The sequence below is a fragment of the Spodoptera frugiperda genome, chromosome 19 (genome assembly GCF_023101765.2).
Source record: "Spodoptera frugiperda isolate SF20-4 chromosome 19, AGI-APGP_CSIRO_Sfru_2.0, whole genome shotgun sequence".
NCBI lineage: Eukaryota > Metazoa > Arthropoda > Insecta > Lepidoptera > Noctuidae > Spodoptera > Spodoptera frugiperda.
The window spans coordinates 877,624-895,554 of NC_064230.1; the positions used below are offsets into that span (position 1 = coordinate 877,624).

Here is a 17,931-nt window from a genome sequence, read left to right on the forward strand (position 1 = left end):
ACCTTGCAGACGACGCAGCGGTAGAGTTGCTTGGTGTGGTTGTGCATGTGGCGGGTGAGCGAGTGTGCGTGCGAGAACCGCTTCCCGCACGTGGTGCAGGCGTGCGGCAGGCGCCCGGCGCCGTGCGCGCACATAGCGTGCCGCCGCAGCTGCTCGTAGCGCGGGAACGACGCGCCGCAGATACGGCAACGACCTGCCGACAAACCATATATTGTACTACTTCCCCTTGCCTGTCTCCCATGGGGGTAGGTAAAAACAATGGATCGCCAAATTGCCACGTCAAAGTCAAAGTCAAAGCATTTATTTCAATTAATCCTAAATAAGGCACTTTTGAAACGTCAAATTGAATTGTCCGTCAGTCTGTCTGTCAGTGAAGCTAGGCGCTCGTTCCAAAGTGTTGCTTCGAATGGAGAAGAACGAGTAAGAAACTCCATCGTTACTCTTTTCAAAAAATGTTTTCACGATCCTTACACACTTCTTTCGCTTCATCAACAGTTATCGGTATTTTCATGCATACTCATCGGTTGAAGATACTTTTAATTTAGCCCTTCTTTAATATATCGCCAATCTGGTCGCTATATGTCCGTCTAAGCCGTCCTCATTCATATTCGCCTTGTATATTTCTTTCGTAAATCTGCTTTCATATATCCTTTCTACATGTCCAAACCATCGTAACATTCCCTTTTCAATCATTGTCACTACATCGTCTTTCAAGCCACACTTTTCTCTAACAACACTATTTTTCACTCGGTTTTCTCCACACATACTTCTCAAGGCTCTCATTTCCATTGCATTTATCCTGCTTCCATGCTTCTTCTGCCACACCCGTATACGTTATTATACTACTTCCCGTAAAATCAAAAGTATAAACAAAGCTAAAGGTTTCTTAGTTAGCCAAGAACATTAAATACAGTACTCTCAACGGATCTTAGCAGGTCTGAACTACGTGCAGAAGGCTGCGCAATAAGTCTTTTTAGAACCAAATGGTGGCATGAGGCGAGGTGCGGGGGCGGCGATCTAGGCTAGACATTGACCATTTCTAAATACAATTGACCCTTTACACTTATTGCGCAGCCTTCTGCACGTAGTTCAGACCTGCCAAGATCCCTTGAGAGTAATGTAAATCGTCACACTTTTCTCCCACCTCTTGGTGGTTCCAATTAGGGATGTAAAGGAGTTAGTTTTATCGGAACAGAAGGCAGAGTCAGAGTTTTTGAATTTGCTACATTGGAGTCGGGATCGGAATCGGAGGAAGGATCACAAAAAGGTGGCATGAGAGAGAATCTTTATTTAAGGACAAACAAAACATTATTTCATTCATATTCGATTGTTATGAACAGAACACAGGCTGCCGTCGCCGCTATGTTATGATTAGATCTCCGATTAAAACCTTCGATTTAAAAGTGTCGCGCCGCATGTCCGTAACATTCCTAGACAACCTACAACATTACAGCTCTTCTGTGGTCAAGAAACATGGAGCTGTTTACTCAGAATTTAATACATGATTCATTTCATTATTTTATTTTGTTTATTTATATTTTTAATTTTTAAGTTTTCATTAAAATATTTAGTTGTATTATGCTTCTGTGGACGAGTACTACTTGTAGTTTCATTTAAGTCATATAACTGCCTCATTGGTCGAGTGGTCGCAAGTGCGACTGCCGGTCAAGAGGTCTCGAGTTCAATTCCCGGGTCGGGCTAAGTATTACTGGGTTTAATAGTAGTAGCACGGAGTTTGGAATTGGGCTCACCCCCTATTACATGGGACTTACAACATAAATTGTGAAGAAAAGTGGATGTACATTGTATAGCGACATTAGGTTCCGTAATGTGCACCTCTGCCTACCCCTTCTGGGATAAAAGGCGTGACGTTGCTGATCCCCATACCAATAATATATTATAAATATTAAAGTTTAATGAGGTCGTATGTTTATTGGACCCCTATCTTTGATGAGCGGGTGAAACCTTCAAAAGGCCCCTAGCTTTTTGGGGAGAAAGACTAGGGCAGAGATGGCGAACCTGTACACAATAACGTGTCATTTTAACGACCTGGGGGCCTAACGATGAAGCTTCGCAGATTGCATACTGCAATTCTATTTATTGCGAACTTTCGTGAACAAAAATGTACGAACGAAATGAAGATAAATAAATAGGTTTTCGATTTAAATTAAAAATAAAACGTTATTCCAAGTAATTCTATTAGTAAACCAATAAAACCTACGACCGCAGATTAAATGAAACTTCGCATTCGAGAACCGGAGTAGGCGCCCTGGTTATGAACCCTGACCCCTTATGAAGCAGTCAATGATTATCCCTTTATATTTTCTAATAAATGATTTAACTTAGAATTAATGATTCACAATGAATCATATTCCTAAAACTTTATTTTTTCTTTTTTTTAAAAACGTTGCCCCACACTAGGATTTTCTCCTGTGTCGTGGGTGCGTTTACAAACATACAAGTTCACATACACACAACTAAATATCACTTTGTCATTATTTCAAAACCCGGGAAACTCCAGGTATTTCCCGTTAGGTATTTCAGATCCCAAGGTTATCGCGACTTTTGTTCCCCGAAGGCAACGAATTCGCTGCGCATGCGTCGCGTATTCGTCGCGCGCCCGCTCCGCTTTGAGGACGCTCCCCGTCCGCTAGTATTTTTATTTTCTTTAAAAACCGTTGCCCCACACTAGGATTTTCTCCTGTGTCGTGGGTGCGTTGACAAACATACAATTTCACATACACATGACACCCAGACCCGAAACAACAATTTGTGGATCACACAAAGAGTTGTTCCGTGCGGGAATCGAACCCGCGACACGTTGCACGGCAGCCAGTTGCCCAGCCACCGCGCCAACCGTGCAGTCAGTATAATAAGACCCTTAATTATTTTGATTGATTAATTTGATACTTTATTTATTTTATAACTCTAATTAATTTGTTTTTTATTGCATGTGTCATTTGATATACCGTACTTATTTTCTTTTATTGGTTGCAAGTGCGACTGCCGGACAAAGCGTCTCGGGTTCGATTCCCGGGTCGGGCAAAGAATTGCTGTGCTTTTTCGGTTTTTCGAAAATTTCTCAGTATATGGCAATAGACTCACCCCCTATTACACGGGATTTTAACACAAACGGTGAAAGTGGTAGGTACATTGTACAGTGACATTACATGCCGTAACATGCACCTCTGCTTACCGCTTCGGGAATAAAATGCGTGACAATAAACATTGTTGCACCAAGGGCGAAATAAAAGCGTGTGGATAAATAAAACTCTATATTAATATAATATAATAATAATAGTGTTGATATATTATGTGCTTGCACGCCCCCGCCTCGCCGAGCGCCGCTCAAGGCTTCAGACGTTTGTAGTTCGCGAGGTGACTGTTCAGGTGCTGGGCGAGCTGGTCGGCGCGCGCGAACGACGCCTGGGAACACACAATTATATTTATTTTTTCAAACAGGTCACAAATGTGGGAAACCCATGTTTCGGCACGACCGGAGTGATACCACGGCCGAGCAGAAAACCGACGTGAAACAACGCTTGCGTTGTGTGAGTGAGGTTACCAGAGGCCCAATCCCCCTTTCCAATCTTCCCAATCCCCAATTCCTGAACCCTTAAATTTACTTGTAACGCCTTTGGTGTTTCAAGTGTCCATGGGCAGCGGCGATTGCTTACCATCAGATCATAACACAGTTGTTACAGTAGCAAGCTTTGTTTCACGTCGGTTTTCTGCTCGGCCGTGGTATCACTCCGGTATCTATGAAAGATGTAAGCATACAAAGGTAGGTACATAGCGAGTTGGTTCGGAGCTGCGGACTACCTAGCGTGTTTACCGGGGCTCCGGCTCGAAAAGCAGGAGTAGGAACGGGGTGGTGTTTAGTCAGTAAGAGTCTGACACTCCCTCTCGTTTCGCCCAAGGTGGGAGAAGTCATTGGATGATATTACCCCTAAAAAAAAAACATAGAGAGTTGTTGTAGTTACCTTGCAGACGACGCAGCGGTAGAGTTGCTTGGTGTGGTTGTGCATGTGGCGGGTGAGCGAGTGTGCGTGCGAGAACCGCTTCCCGCACGTGGTGCAGGCGTGCGGCAGGCGCCCCGCGCCGTGCGCGCACATAGCGTGCCGCCGCAGCTGCTCGTAGCGCGGGAACGACGCGCCGCAGATACGGCAGCGGCCTGCCAACAAACCATATATTGTACTACTTCCCCCTTGCCTGTCTCCCAAGGGGGTAGGTAAAAACAATGGATCGCCAAATTGCCACGTCAAAGTCAAAGTCAAAGCATTTATTTCAATTAATCCTAAATAAGGCACTTTTGAAACGTCAAATTGAATTGTCCGTCAGTCTGTCTGTCAGTGAAGCTAGGCGCTCGTTCCAAAGTGTTGCTTCGAATGGAGAAGAACGAGTAAGAAACTCCATCGTTACTCTTTTCAAAAAATGTTTTCACGATCCTTACACACTTCTTTCGCTTCATCAACAGTTATCGGTCTTTTCCTGCATGCTCGTCGGTTAAGGATTCTTTTAATTTAGCCCTTCTTTAATATATCGCCAATCTGGTCGATATGTCCGTCTAAGCCGTCCTCATTGATATTTGCGTTGTATATTTCTTTCGTAAATCTGCTTTCATTCATCCTTTCTACATGTCCAAACCATGGTAACATTCCCTTTTTAATCTGTGTGACTACATTGTCTTTCAAGTCACACTTTTCTCTAATAACACTATTTTTCACTCGGTTTTCTCCACACATACTTCTCAAGGCTCTCATTTCCATCGCATTTATCCTACTTTCATGCTTCTTCTGCCACACCCGTATACGTTATTATACTACTTCCCGTAAAATCAAAAGTATAAACAAAGCTAAAGGTTTATTAGTTAGCCAAGAACATTAAATACAGTACTCTCAACGGATCTTAGCAGGTCTGAACTACGTGCAGAAGGCTGCGCAATAAGTCTTTTTAGAACCAAATGGTGGCATGAGGCGAGGTGCGGGGGCGGCGATCTAGGCTAGACATTGACCATTTCTAAATACAATTGACCCTTTTCACTTATTGCGCAGCCTTCTGCACGTAGTTCAGACCTGCCAAGATCCCTTGAGAGTAATGTAAATCGTCACACTTTTCTCCCACCTCTTGGTGGTTCCAATTAGGGATGTAAAGGAGTTAGTTTTATCGGAACAGAAGGCAGAGTCAGAGTTTTTGAATTTGCTACATTGGAGTCGGAATCGGAATCGGAGGAAGAATCACAAAGTAATGGCATGGGAGAGAATCTTTATTTAAGGACAAACAAAACATTATTTCATTCATACTCGACTGTTATGAACAGGACACAGGCTGCCGTCGCCGCTATGTTATGATTAGATCTCCGATTAAAACCTTCGATTTAAAAGTGTCGCGCCGCATGTCCGTAACATTCCTAGACAACCTACAACATTACAGCTCTTCTGTGGTCAAGAAACATGGAGCTGTTTACTCAGAATTTAATACATGATTCATTTCATTATTTTATTTTGTTTATTTATATTTTTAATTTTTAAGTTTTCATTAAAATATTTAGTTGTATTATGCTTCTGTGGACGAGTACTACTTGTAGTTTCATTTAAGTCATATAACTGCCTCATTGGTCGAGTGGTGGCAAGTGCTACTGCCGCACAAGAGGTCTCGAGTTCAATTCCCGGGTCGGGCTAAGTATTACTGGGTTTAATAGTAGTAGCACGGAGTTTGGAATTGGGCTCACCCCCTATTACATGGGACTTACAACATAAATTGTGAAAAGTGGATGTACATTGTACAGTGACATTACGTTCCGTAATGTGCACCTCTGCCAACCCCTTCTGGGATAAAAGGCGTGACGTTGCTGATCCCCATACCAATAATATATTATAAATATTAAAGTTTAATGAGGTCGTATGTTTATTGGACCCCTATCTTTGATGAGCGGGTGAAACCTTCAAAAGGCCCCTAGCTTTTTGGGGAGAAAGACTAGGGCAGAGATGGCGAACCTGTACACAATAACGTGTCATTTTAACGACCTGGGGGCCTAACGATGAAGCTTCGCAGATTGCATACTGCAATTCTATTTATTGCGAACTTTCGTGAACAAAAATGTACGAACGAAATGAAGATAAATAAATAGGTTTTCGATTTAAATTAAAAATAAAACGTTATTCCAAGTAATTCTATTAGTAAACCAATAAAACCTACGACCGCAGATTAAATGAAACTTCGCATTCGAGAACCGGAGTAGGCGCCCTGGTTATGAACCCTGACCCCTTATGAAGCAGTCAATGATTATCCCTTTATATTTTCTAATAAATGATTTAACTTAGAATTAATGATTCACAATGAATCATATTCCTAAAACTTTATTTTTTCTTTTTTTTTAAAAACGTTGCCCCACACTAGGATTTTCTCCTGTGTCGTGGGTGCGTTTACAAACATACAAGTTCACATACACACAACTAAATATCACTTTGTCATTATTTCAAAACCCGGGAAACTCCAGGTATTTCCCGTTAGGTATTTCAGATCCCAAGGTTATCGCGACTTTTGTTCCCCGAAGGCAACGAATTCGCAGCGCATGCGTTGCGTATTCGTCGCGCGCCCGCTCCGCTTTGAGGACGCTCCCCGTCCGCTAGTATTTTTATTTTCTTTAAAAACCGTTGCCCCACACTAGGATTTTCTCCTGTGTCGTGGGTGCGTTGACAAACATACAATTTCACATACACATGACACCCAGACCCGAAACAACAATTTGTGGATCACACAAAGAGTTGTTCCGTGCGGGAATCGAACCCGCGACACGTTGCACGGCAGCCAGTTGCCCAGCCACCGCGCCAACCGTGCAGTCAGTATAATAAGACCCTTAATTATTTTGATTGATTAATTTGATACTTTATTTATTTTATAACTCTAATTAATTTGTTTTTTATTGCATGTGTCATTTGATATACCGTACTTATTTTCTTTTATTGGTTGAAAGTGCGGCTGCCGGACAAGGGGTCTCGGGTTCGATTCCCGGGTCGGGCAAAGAATTACTGTGCTTTTTCGGTTTTTCGAAAATTTCTCAGTATATGGCAATAGACTCACCCCCTATTACACGGGATTTTAACACAAACGGTGAAAGTGGTAGGTACATTGTACAGTGACATTACATCACGTAACATGCACCTCTGCTTACCGCTTCGGGAATAAAATGCGTGACGATAAACATTGTTGCACCAAGGGCGAAATAAAAGCGTGTGAATAAATAAAACTCTATATTAATATAATATAATAATAATAGTGTTGATATATTATGTGCTTGCACGCCCCCGCCTCGCCGAGCGCCGCTCAAGGCTTCAGACGTTTGTAGTTCGCGAGGTGACTGTTCAGGTGCTGGGCGAGCTGGTCGGCGCGCGCGAACGACGCCTGGGAACACACAATTATATTTATTTTTTCAAACAGGTCACAAATGTGGGAAACCCATGTTTCGGCACGACCGGAGTGATATCACGGCCGAGCAGAAAACCGACGTGAAACAACGCTTGCGTTGTGTGAGTGAGGTTACCAGAGGCCCAATCCCCGTTTCCAATCTTCCCAATCCCCAATTCCTGAACCCTTAAATTTACTTGTAACGCCTTTGGTGTTTCAAGTGTCCATGGGCAGCGGCGATTGCTTACCATCAGATCATAACACAGTTGTTACAGTAGCAAGCGTTGTTTCACGTCGGTTTTCTGCTCGGCCGTGGTATCACTCCGGTATCTATGAAAGATGTAAGCATACAAAGGTACATAGCGAGTTGGTTCGGAGCTGCGGACTACCTAGCGTGTTTACCGGGGCTCCGGCTCGAAAAGCAGGAGTAGGAACGGGGTGGTGTTTAGTCAGTAAGAGTCTGAGACTCCCTCTCGTTTCGCCCAAGGTGGGAGAAGTCATTGGATGATATTACCCCTAAAAAAAAAACATAGAGAGTTGTTGTAGTTACCTTGCAGACGACGCAGCGGTAGAGTTGCTTGGTGTGGTTGTGCATGTGGCGGGTGAGCGAGTGTGCGTGCGAGAACCGCTTCCCGCACGTGGTGCAGGCGTGCGGCAGGCGCCCCGCGCCGTGCGCGCACATAGCGTGCCGCCGCAGCTGCTCGTAGCGCGGGAACGACGCGCCGCAAATACGGCAGCGGCCTGCCAACAAACCATATATTGTACTACTTCCCCCTTGCCTGTCTCCCAAGGGGGTAGGTAAAAACAATGGATCGCCAAATTGCCACGTCAAAGTCAAAGTCAAAGCATTTATTTCAATTAATCCTAAATAAGGCACTTTTGAAACGTCAAATTGAATTGTCCGTCAGTCTGTCTGTCAGTGAAGCTAGGCGCTCGTTCCAAAGTGTTGCTTCGAATGGAGAAGAACGAGTAAGAAACTCCATCGTTACTCTTTTCAAAAAATGTTTTCACGATTCTTACACACCTCTTTCGCTTCATCAACAGGCATCAGTTTTTCATGCATGCTCGTCGGTTAAACATACTTTTAATTTAGCCCTCCTTTAATATATCGCCAATCTGGTCGCTATATGTCCGTCTAGGGTCCTGACCTCATTCATATTCGCCTTGTATATTTCTTTCGTAAATCTGCTTTCATACATCCTTTCTACATGTCCAAACCATCGTAACATTCCCTTTTCAATCCTTGTCACTACATCGTCTTTCAAGCCACACTTTTCTCTAATAACACTATTTTTCACTCAGTTTTACTCTACACATACTTCTCAGGGCTCTCATTTCCATTGCATTTATCCTGCTTCCATGCTTCTTCTGCCACACCCGTATACGTAATTATACTACTTCCCGTAAAATCAAAAGTATAAACAAAGCTAAAGGTTTCTTAGTTAGCCAAGAACATTAAATACAGTACTCTCAACGGATCTTAGCAGGTCTGAACTACGTGCAGAAGGCTGCGCAATAAGTCTTTTTAGAACCAAATGGTGGCATGAGGCGAGGTGCGGGGGCGGCGATCTAGGCTAGACATTGACCATTTCTAAATACAATTGACCCTTTACACTTATTGCGCAGCCTTCTGCACGTAGTTCAGACCTGCCAAGATCCCTTGAGAGTAATGTAAATCGTCACACTTTTCTCCCACCTCTTGGTGGTTCCAATTAGGGATGTAAAGGAGTTAGTTTTATCGGAACAGAAGGCAGAGTCAGAGTTTTTGAATTTGCTACATTGGAGTCGGGATCGGAATCGGAGGAAGAATCACAAAGTAATGGCATGGGAGAGAATCTTTATTTAAGGACAAACAAAACATTATTTCATTCATACTCGACTGTTATGAACAGAACACAGGCTGCCGTCGCCGCTATGTTATGATTAGATCTCCGATTAAAACCTTCGATTTAAAAGTGTCGCGCCGCATGTCCGTAACATTCCTAGACAACCTACAACATTACAGCTCTTCTGTGGTCAAGAAACATGGAGCTGTTTACTCAGAATTTAATACATGATTCATTTCATTATTTTATTTTGTTTATTTATATTTTTAATTTTTAAGTTTTCATTAAAATATTTAGTTGTATTATGCTTCTGTGGACGAGTACTACTTGTAGTTTCATTTAAGTCATATAACTGCCTCATTGGTCGAGTGGTCGCAAGTGCGACTGCCGCACAAGAGGTCTCGAGTTCAATTCCCGGGTCGGGCTAAGTATTACTGGGTTTAATAGTAGTAGCACGGAGTTTGGAATTGGGCTCACCCCCTATTACATGGGACTTAAAACATAAATGGTGAAAAGTGGGAGTACATTGTACAGTGACATTACGTGCCGTAATGTGCACCTCTGCCTAACGCCTTCTGTGATAAAAGGCGTGACGTTGCTGATCCCCATACCAATAATATATTATAAATATTAAAGTTTAATGAGGTCGTATGTTTATTGGACCCCTATCTTTGATGAGCGGGTGAAACCTTCAAAAGGCCCCTAGCTTTTTGGGGAGAAAGACTAGGGCAGAGATGGCGAACCTGTACACAATAACGTGTCATTTTAACGACCTGGGGGCCTAACGATGAAGCTTCGCAGATTGCATACTGCAATTCTATTTATTGCGAACTTTCGTGAACAAAAATGTACGAACGAAATGAAGATAAATAAATAGGTTTTCGATTTAAATTAAAAATAAAACGTTATTCCAAGTAATTCTATTAGTAAACCAATAAAACCTACGACCGCAGATTAAATGAAACTTCGCATTCGAGAACCGGAGTAGGCGCCCTGGTTATGAACCCTGACCCCTTATGAAGCAGTCAATGATTATCCCTTTATATTTTCTAATAAATGATTTAACTTAGAATTAATGATTCACAATGAATCATATTCCTAAAACTTTATTTTTTCTTTTTTTTAAAAACGTTGCCCCACACTAGGATTTTCTCCTGTGTCGTGGGTGCGTTTACAAACATACAAGTTCACATACACACAACTAAATATCACTTTGTCATTATTTCAAAACCCGGGAAACTCCAGGTATTTCCCGTTAGGTATTTCAGATCCCAAGGTTATCGCGACTTTTGTTCCCCGAAGGCAACGAATTCGCTGCGCATGCGTCGCGTATTCGTCGCGCGCCCGCTCCGCTTTGAGGACGCTCCCCGTCCGCTAGTATTTTTATTTTCTTTAAAAACCGTTGCCCCACACTAGGATTTTCTCCTGTGTCGTGGGTGCGTTGACAAACATACAATTTCACATACACATGACACCCAGACCCGAAACAACAATTTGTGGATCACACAAAGAGTTGTTCCGTGCGGGAATCGAACCCGCGACACGTTGCACGGCAGCCAGTTGCCCAGCCACCGCGCCAACCGTGCAGTCAGTATAATAAGACCCTTAATTATTTTGATTGATTAATTTGATACTTTATTTATTTTATAACTCTAATTAATTTGTTTTTTATTGCATGTGTCATTTGATATACCGTACTTATTTTCTTTTATTGGTTGCAAGTGCGACTGCCGGACAAAGGGTCTCAGGTTCGATTCCCGGGTCGGGCAAAGAATTGCTAGACTTTTTTCGATTTTTCGAAAATTTCTCAGTATACGGCAATAGGCTCACCCTCTATTACATGGGACTTATAACTTAAACGGTGAAAAGTGTGTGTACATTGTATAGCGACATTACGTGCCGTAATGTGCACCTCTGCTTACCGCTTCGGGAATAAAATGCGTGACGATAAACATTGTTAGACCAAGGGCGAAATAAAAGCGTGTGAATAAATAAAACTCTATATTAATATAATATAATAATAATAGTGTTGATATATTATGTGCTTGCACGCCCCCGCCTCGCCGAGCGCCGCTCAAGGCTTCAGACGTTTGTAGTTCGCGAGGTGACTGTTCAGGTGCTGGGCGAGCTGGTCGGCGCGCGCGAACGACGCCTGGGAACACACAATTATATTTATTTTTTCAAACAGGTCACAAATGTGGGAAACCCATGTTTCGGCACGACCGGAGTGATACCACGGCCGAGCAGAAAACCGACGTGAAACAACGCTTGCGTTGTGTGAGTGAGGTTACCAGAGGCCCAATCCCCCTTTCCAATCTTCCCAATCCCCAATTCCTGAACCCTTAAATTTACTTGTAACGCCTTTGGTGTTTCAAGTGTCCATGGGCAGCGGCGATTGCTTACCATCAGATCATAACACAGTTGTTACAGTAGCAAGCGTTGTTTCACGTCGGTTTTCTGCTCGGCCGTGGTATCACTCCGGTATCTATGAAAGATGTAAGCATACAAAGGTACATAGCGAGTTGGTTCGGAGCTGCGGACTACCTAGCGTGTTTACCGGGGCTCCGGTTCGAAAAGCAGGAGTAGGAACGGGGTGGTGTTTAGTCAGTAAGAGTCTGACACTCCCTCTCGCTTCGCCCAAGGCGGGAGAAGTCATTGGATGATATTTCCCCCTAAAAAAAAACACAGCGAGTCGTTGTAGTTACCTTGCAGACGACGCAGCGGTAGAGTTGCTTGGTGTGGTTGTGCATGTGGCGGGTGAGCGAGTGTGCGTGCGAGAACCGCTTCCCGCACGTGGTGCAGGCGTGCGGCAGGCGCCCCGCGCCGTGCGCGCACATAGCGTGCCGCCGCAGCTGCTCGTAGCGCGGGAACGACGCGCCGCAGATACGGCAGCGACCTACGGGGAACACGGTGTTAGGAAGGAGGAAATCTAGTCAAATTATTTATTCAACACCGCCCCCGATGCACCGACAATACACACGAATAAAGAAATACAGCACTAAGGGCGGCCGTACACGGACGGCTTCAAGCAGTTATAACCGACTGCTTGAAGCCGCGACGGCACGATGAACTATAGCCATTCATTCGCTGCCGTACACACGACTGCTCGAGCAGTCGCGAACACTTCAAGCCGTCAACAGCTTCAAGCAGTCGACGCCGACCGCTCGAGCAGTCCGTGTACGGCCGCTCTTACAATACTCGAGTCGCCGAGTCAACACCTGCTAAGGATGCTCCGTGGAGGAGCGAAACATATGTCGAGTGGTATATTGCATGTTATGTGTGTTTATATTGCACCTCTGCTGCATGAGCATTTAATTGCGGGCGGGACACCGCGTGTTAAAAAATACATGTATAAACGGAAATAAAACTAATTATGCAGACAGAATTGGCGGTCTATCTTAAAAATAGTGACGTATCGTAGCGCGAGAACGACGCGCCGCAGATACGGCAACGACCTACAAAAGAACCATATAGTATAACTACTTCCCGCGGACAAAAACTATGTATAAACAAAGCTAAAGGATTATTAGGTAGCCAAAAACATTAAATCTCCAAAGGGGCAGACAAAGATGCACATCACAACACGCAATGCGTGCAATGTACACCCACTTTTCACCGTTCGTGTTAAAGGTCCCTTGTAAATGAGGATAAGCCTATTACCATATTCCGGAAACAATTCTAGACTCCGTGCTAATACTGAGAAATTTTCTAAAAACAAAAGTTACACTTGCGACCCCAGAATTAAAAACTCGTAATCTTACCTACCCAAGCTACATCTTGGAGCATAATTGTAAGCCTCATGCCCGTGTCTGCGTTTTTGCTACGGAAGATATTTGCGTAAGATGTCTCCGTGACCTTGAAAGATCCAGGTTCTCTGTCTTGTGGCTCTTGGTCGACACTGGCTTGGAGAACGTTTTCTAAGCCAGTGTTAATCGATCACTCTGCGGGGACGTTGAGACTTCTGAGCTGTGTCAGTTTTTAAGTGAGGCTGCTGACGTGGCTCTTTAGAGGTACCCTTTTGCTCAATTAATTGTCCAAAAACAGTGGTTATTCCCATACCAGGAGACTGACCATGCTGGGCGTAAGACAGCTGGTCCGTGAAGCAACAAGGGGTCCTGACGTCGCTAGTCACACAGCAAACTGTCTGGACCTTCTCTGACCGACACTGAGTTTTTAGTCGGCACTAAAAACTCAGTGTCGGTTTTACCACCTCTTGGTGGTACCGATCACTGTGTTATTAAGTCAGTATCGTCCTACTCTCCGCCTGATCCGAGCCCTAAAGGCATTCGACAGAAATGGCGGTACAAGTCGGCAGACTGGGGTGAGATGCGTCACTTCTTTGCATCCTATCTTTGCCAGCGGGTATGTTTCTCTTCGGGGGGAGACCCATCTGTTTGCGCTGACTCCGTAGCCGAAGTGTTGAGCCAAGCTATGGAGTACTTCATTACGGGTCTGCGGACGGCGAGTAGGGGTAGCTTGCCGCCCGACCAGATCCAGACAAAATCACGCTCGCGTCACGTCACGTCGCGTTCCGCACGCGTCTCAAAGAGCCATCAGACCACCACAGATGGGGCCCAGTAGGACTGATGCCTGATCCGGAGCTGCGGACTGCCTAGCGGGTTTATCGGGGCCCCGTCTTAAAACAGGAGTAGGAACGGGGTGGCACTCCCTCCCGCCTCGCCCAAGGCGGGAGAAGTAATTGAATTGACACGCCGGCAATCGTATAGACGTATCACCTGATGGTAAGCAATCGCCGCCGCCCATGGACACTTGAAACACCAGAGGCGTTACAAGTGCATTGTCTTTTGAGGGTTAGGAATTTAAGGGTTATTGGAGAATCGGGGATTGAGAAGATTGGGAAGGGGGAATTGGGCCTCCGGTAACCTCACTCACACAACGAAACACAACGCAAGCGTTGTTTCACGTCGGTTTTCTGCTCGGCCGTGGTATCACTCCGGTCGAGCCGGCCCAGCAGTACCGAAGCATGGCTCTCTCACACTGAATTGAAGAAGGCATACAATAACGCTGCCAAGTCCAGTAGGAAGACGATTCGAAGAGCTCGATTCGATCATGTAAGCCGAGTTGGGGCCAAACTAGCTTCTTACCCAGGTGGTAACAAAGCTTTTTGGGCCCTAGCTAAATCAGTCGAGCCAAACTTCGGTAGTCCCTCACTTCCTTTACTATTACCGGACTTCAGTGTTCCGGTGTTTTCATGGTTGTATCAACTGTAGATCCTTGCTTACAGGAGTTGCAGCGGTATGGGAGGTTGTGGTGGGCTTGTCCCTTCCTCCACTGTTGAAACCAGTCGGATCTCTTGCTCACACTGCTGAGTAGAAGGCGAATCTATTCGCAAATCTCTTGGCAGAAAATTCGCGTTTACAAAGAGTCTAGTGGGAGGGTGGAAGTATAGGCGTTGAGAAGGGACATGGTTGAGCGTGTGAACAAGTCTCTTGTTGCTGCAGCCAAATGTGACGAACGCCAACAAAACCCAGGGGGCCTACTCCGGTTCTCGAATGCGGAGTTTCGTTTAATCGTCAGCCGTAGATTTTATTAATTTACTAATAGAATTACTTGAAATAACGTTTTATTTTTAATTTCATATCAAAACCTATTTATTTAACTTCATTTCATTCGATCGTTTTTGTTCACGGAAGTTCGCTATAAATAGAATTGTAGTATGCAATCTGCGAAGTTTTTCGTTCGTTCGTTCGTTGAATTAGAGTAGGCCCCCAGGCTTGTCTTTTCTCCGCCTAAAAGTCTCAACTCTCGATCTCACTCCCCGAATTCCGAGGTATTCCTGTTCTTCTAGCAGACAAGCCGGAACTTCTGGGGCTAACACTCACATCTACTCTAACTTCGGGACCTACCTAGAGACAAGGGCCAAATTAGCCGGAAAGAAGCTGGGCATCCTAAGTAAAGTTAGACGGTATTTCACACCGGAACAGTTGCTTTTTTTTACATTTGATGGGTCAACGTTTGGCCGCTATCTCGCCTGATGGTAAGTGATGATGCGGCCTACGATGGAGCACGTCTGCCCATAAGCAACCTATTCACTCGGGCTTTGAAGACACCCAGGTTATACCCATCAGGAAACACAGACTCCGGCAAGGAGTTCCACTCCCTAGCAGTTCGCACAAGGAATTCGCTTACACTATATCAAACACAAGTAACAGCTCGATGCCCTTGAATCGGTGGACCGTCGTCAAAGTAGATGATAGCTGATGGGAAGCTGGTTTCCGGAAGGTTCCACAGTCTAGAGCATTGCCTTAAGGTATCTAGTCTCTCTATCTTCTACAGGATACATTTTGGAGAGTGTGCATCCGATCAATTCGACCTTATCCTACCGCCATCCTTTCAACATAGGACTAGTAAAAGTCGGCCCACTTATGACTTTTTTTTTTGAGGGGAAAAATCATCCAATGACTTCTCTCGCCTTGGGCGAGGCGAGAGAAGTGTCAGACTCTTACTGACCAAAAACTACCCCGTTCCTAGTCCTGCTTCCCGAGTCGGAGCCCCGGTATACCCGCTGCTAGGTAGTCTGCAGCTCCGGATTAGACATCAGCCCTACTGGGCCCAATCTGTGGTGGTCTGATGGCTCTTTGAATACTATCATCCCTACAGAATGGACTTCCCTTGGGTGCAAACGAAACGGTTCGAATCCACGTTCCTAATCCGTGCAGCCAGGGAATGGAACAATCTGCCGGCTTCTATTTTTCCTGATAAATACAACCTGGGTCTTTTCAAGGTCAGAGTGAATAGGTACTTTCTAAGTCTGTGTGCAGCCGTTTGACAGTAAGCGGGTTGGTGGCTAAAGGCAGACTTATCAACGTAAAAAAAAAGCATCACGCTACAATAAATAGGAGTCGAGTAGAAGTAGTATTATACAATGTGATAGGGGTGGGACTTCTAACCCATTAAGGCTGAGTTCTACATCTAATTTTATCGACAAAAAAATCATATGGGGGGTTATGGCTATTTTAATATTTTTTATACTTTATGTAATATCAAAGGTTATGTATGCGTCGAAGAAACAAAAACAAAACGACAAACGGTAGCTAATAATCTTGGCTAACTAATTTATTACTTTTTTCATGTTTGATAATGTTTTGGTGAGAAAAAAATCATTTCTGAATTATTTTTACCGAAAATATCGCTATTTTTCAATACTTCAAATTGGGGGTTCAAGCCCCCATATTTTTTATCGACAAAATTAGGTGTAGTTTTTAGCCTTAACGGGTTAGAAGTCTCACCCCTATCACATTGTATATAAAACATCACGCTACAATCAATAGGAGCCGAGTAGAAATCTATACTAATATTATAAAGCTGGAGAGTTTGTTTGTTTGAACGCGCTAATCTCCGAAACTACTGGTCCGATTTGAGTAATTCTTTTTGTGTTGGATAGCGCATTAATCGAGGAAGGTTATAGGCTATAAAACATCACACTACGATCAACAGGAACCGAGCAGAGCGGGTGAAAACGCGCGGAAGCAGCTAGTCTACCATGAAACGGTGACGCCTCGCCGATTGGCTTGTGGTTCGATGATGAAAAGGACTAGGGGAATCAAACTAAAACCTGGCTACGCCTATCCGATCAATAGGAGCCGGGTAGAAGTAGTATTATCAAAGAAGGTAGACTGCACGGTTGGCGCGGTGGCTGGGCAACTGGCTGCTGTGCAATGTGTTGCGGGTTCGATTCCAGCACGGAACAACTCTTTGTGTGATCCACAAATTGTTGTTTCGGGTCTGTGTGTCATGTGTATGTGAACTTGTATGTTTGTAAACGCACACACGACACAGGAGACAATCCTAATGTGGGGCAACGTTTTAAAAAGAGGGTAGACTCACCGGCCCTCTCGTCGGCGGTATGTGTCCGGTCGTGCGCGGCGAGCTCGGCGTCGTCCTCGAAGCACTTGCGGCACACCTCGCAGCGGACCGTCATCGCGCCGCGGTGCGCCTCCGCTCTGGTAGACAATACATAATAATTTATTTATTAAGACTTACCAACTAAGATACAAACAGACAATCTTAAAAATATATGTAACAACTGTTAGTGTATGCTTTTAATTTAAAGATAGGCTCAACATTATTTTTAAACCGTTCAAGCAATAAGTACAACGCAATTTAAAGAAATAAAGAATGTTTTCATGTGTTGAATACATTTCAGAACGAGGGTGCAGGTTCGAAATCAGAAAACACGAAGCTACACTTTGGAACGAACACCTAACTTCACCGGCAGCCTGACAGACTATTCAATGTGAAGACCAGGCAAGTACCAATGTGACTTTTTTCGAGTTACATGTACTTTCTAACATTATTTAAACACCACTGACAAACGGTGAAGGAAAACATCGTGAGGAAACCTAGCCTTATAATTTCTAAATATAAGTTTGACATCGCCAACCCGCATTGAGCAAGCGTGGTGATTGAAGGTGCTTTTCTACCAAAGATGTTCCCTATTACATGGGCCTCACACCATAACTGGTGAAAAATGGTTGTTACGTTGTATAATTACCACGGTCTTCTCACTAAAAAACCGTGGTCTTTTCACCAAAAGACCAGTGTTCTCGCCAAAAGACTACGGTCTTCTCGTCAATATACCGTGGTCTTCTCCCTATGAAAGACCGTGTAGTTTCTCGCCAAAAGACCGTAGTCTTATCGCTAAAAGACCGCGGTCTTCTCGCCAAAAGACCGCGGT

General features: G+C 44.3%; 2 protein-coding genes across 36 annotated transcripts in view; one reads left to right on the forward strand and one right to left on the reverse strand.

The window, feature by feature from the left end:
• LOC118281103 (protein suppressor of hairy wing-like) overlaps positions 1 to 17,931 on the forward strand; it is a 196,883-nt gene that overhangs the window by 69,656 nt on the left and 109,296 nt on the right. The gene's annotated exons all lie outside the window — the stretch shown is intronic.
• LOC118281165 (serine/arginine repetitive matrix protein 2) overlaps positions 1 to 17,931 on the reverse strand; it is a 57,707-nt gene that overhangs the window by 16,487 nt on the left and 23,289 nt on the right. For 10 of the 35 annotated variants that reach the window (XM_050700476.1, XM_050700491.1, XM_050700489.1 and 7 more), the window contains 3 exons: positions 17,082 to 17,197; positions 11,939 to 12,129; positions 11,222 to 11,385 (listed from right to left, as the gene is read on the reverse strand). In XM_050700476.1, the coding sequence (XP_050556433.1) occupies positions 11,308 to 11,385; positions 11,939 to 12,129; positions 17,082 to 17,197 (385 nt within the window). In that variant the 3' untranslated portion in view covers positions 11,222 to 11,307. Of the gene's footprint in view, positions 1 to 2; positions 194 to 3,262; positions 3,427 to 3,983; positions 4,175 to 7,240; positions 7,405 to 11,221; positions 11,386 to 11,938; positions 12,130 to 12,611; positions 12,689 to 17,081; positions 17,198 to 17,931 lie in introns of those variants that run through there. The other 25 variants (XM_050700470.1, XM_050700484.1, XM_050700482.1 and 22 more) reach the window with 8 other exon arrangements.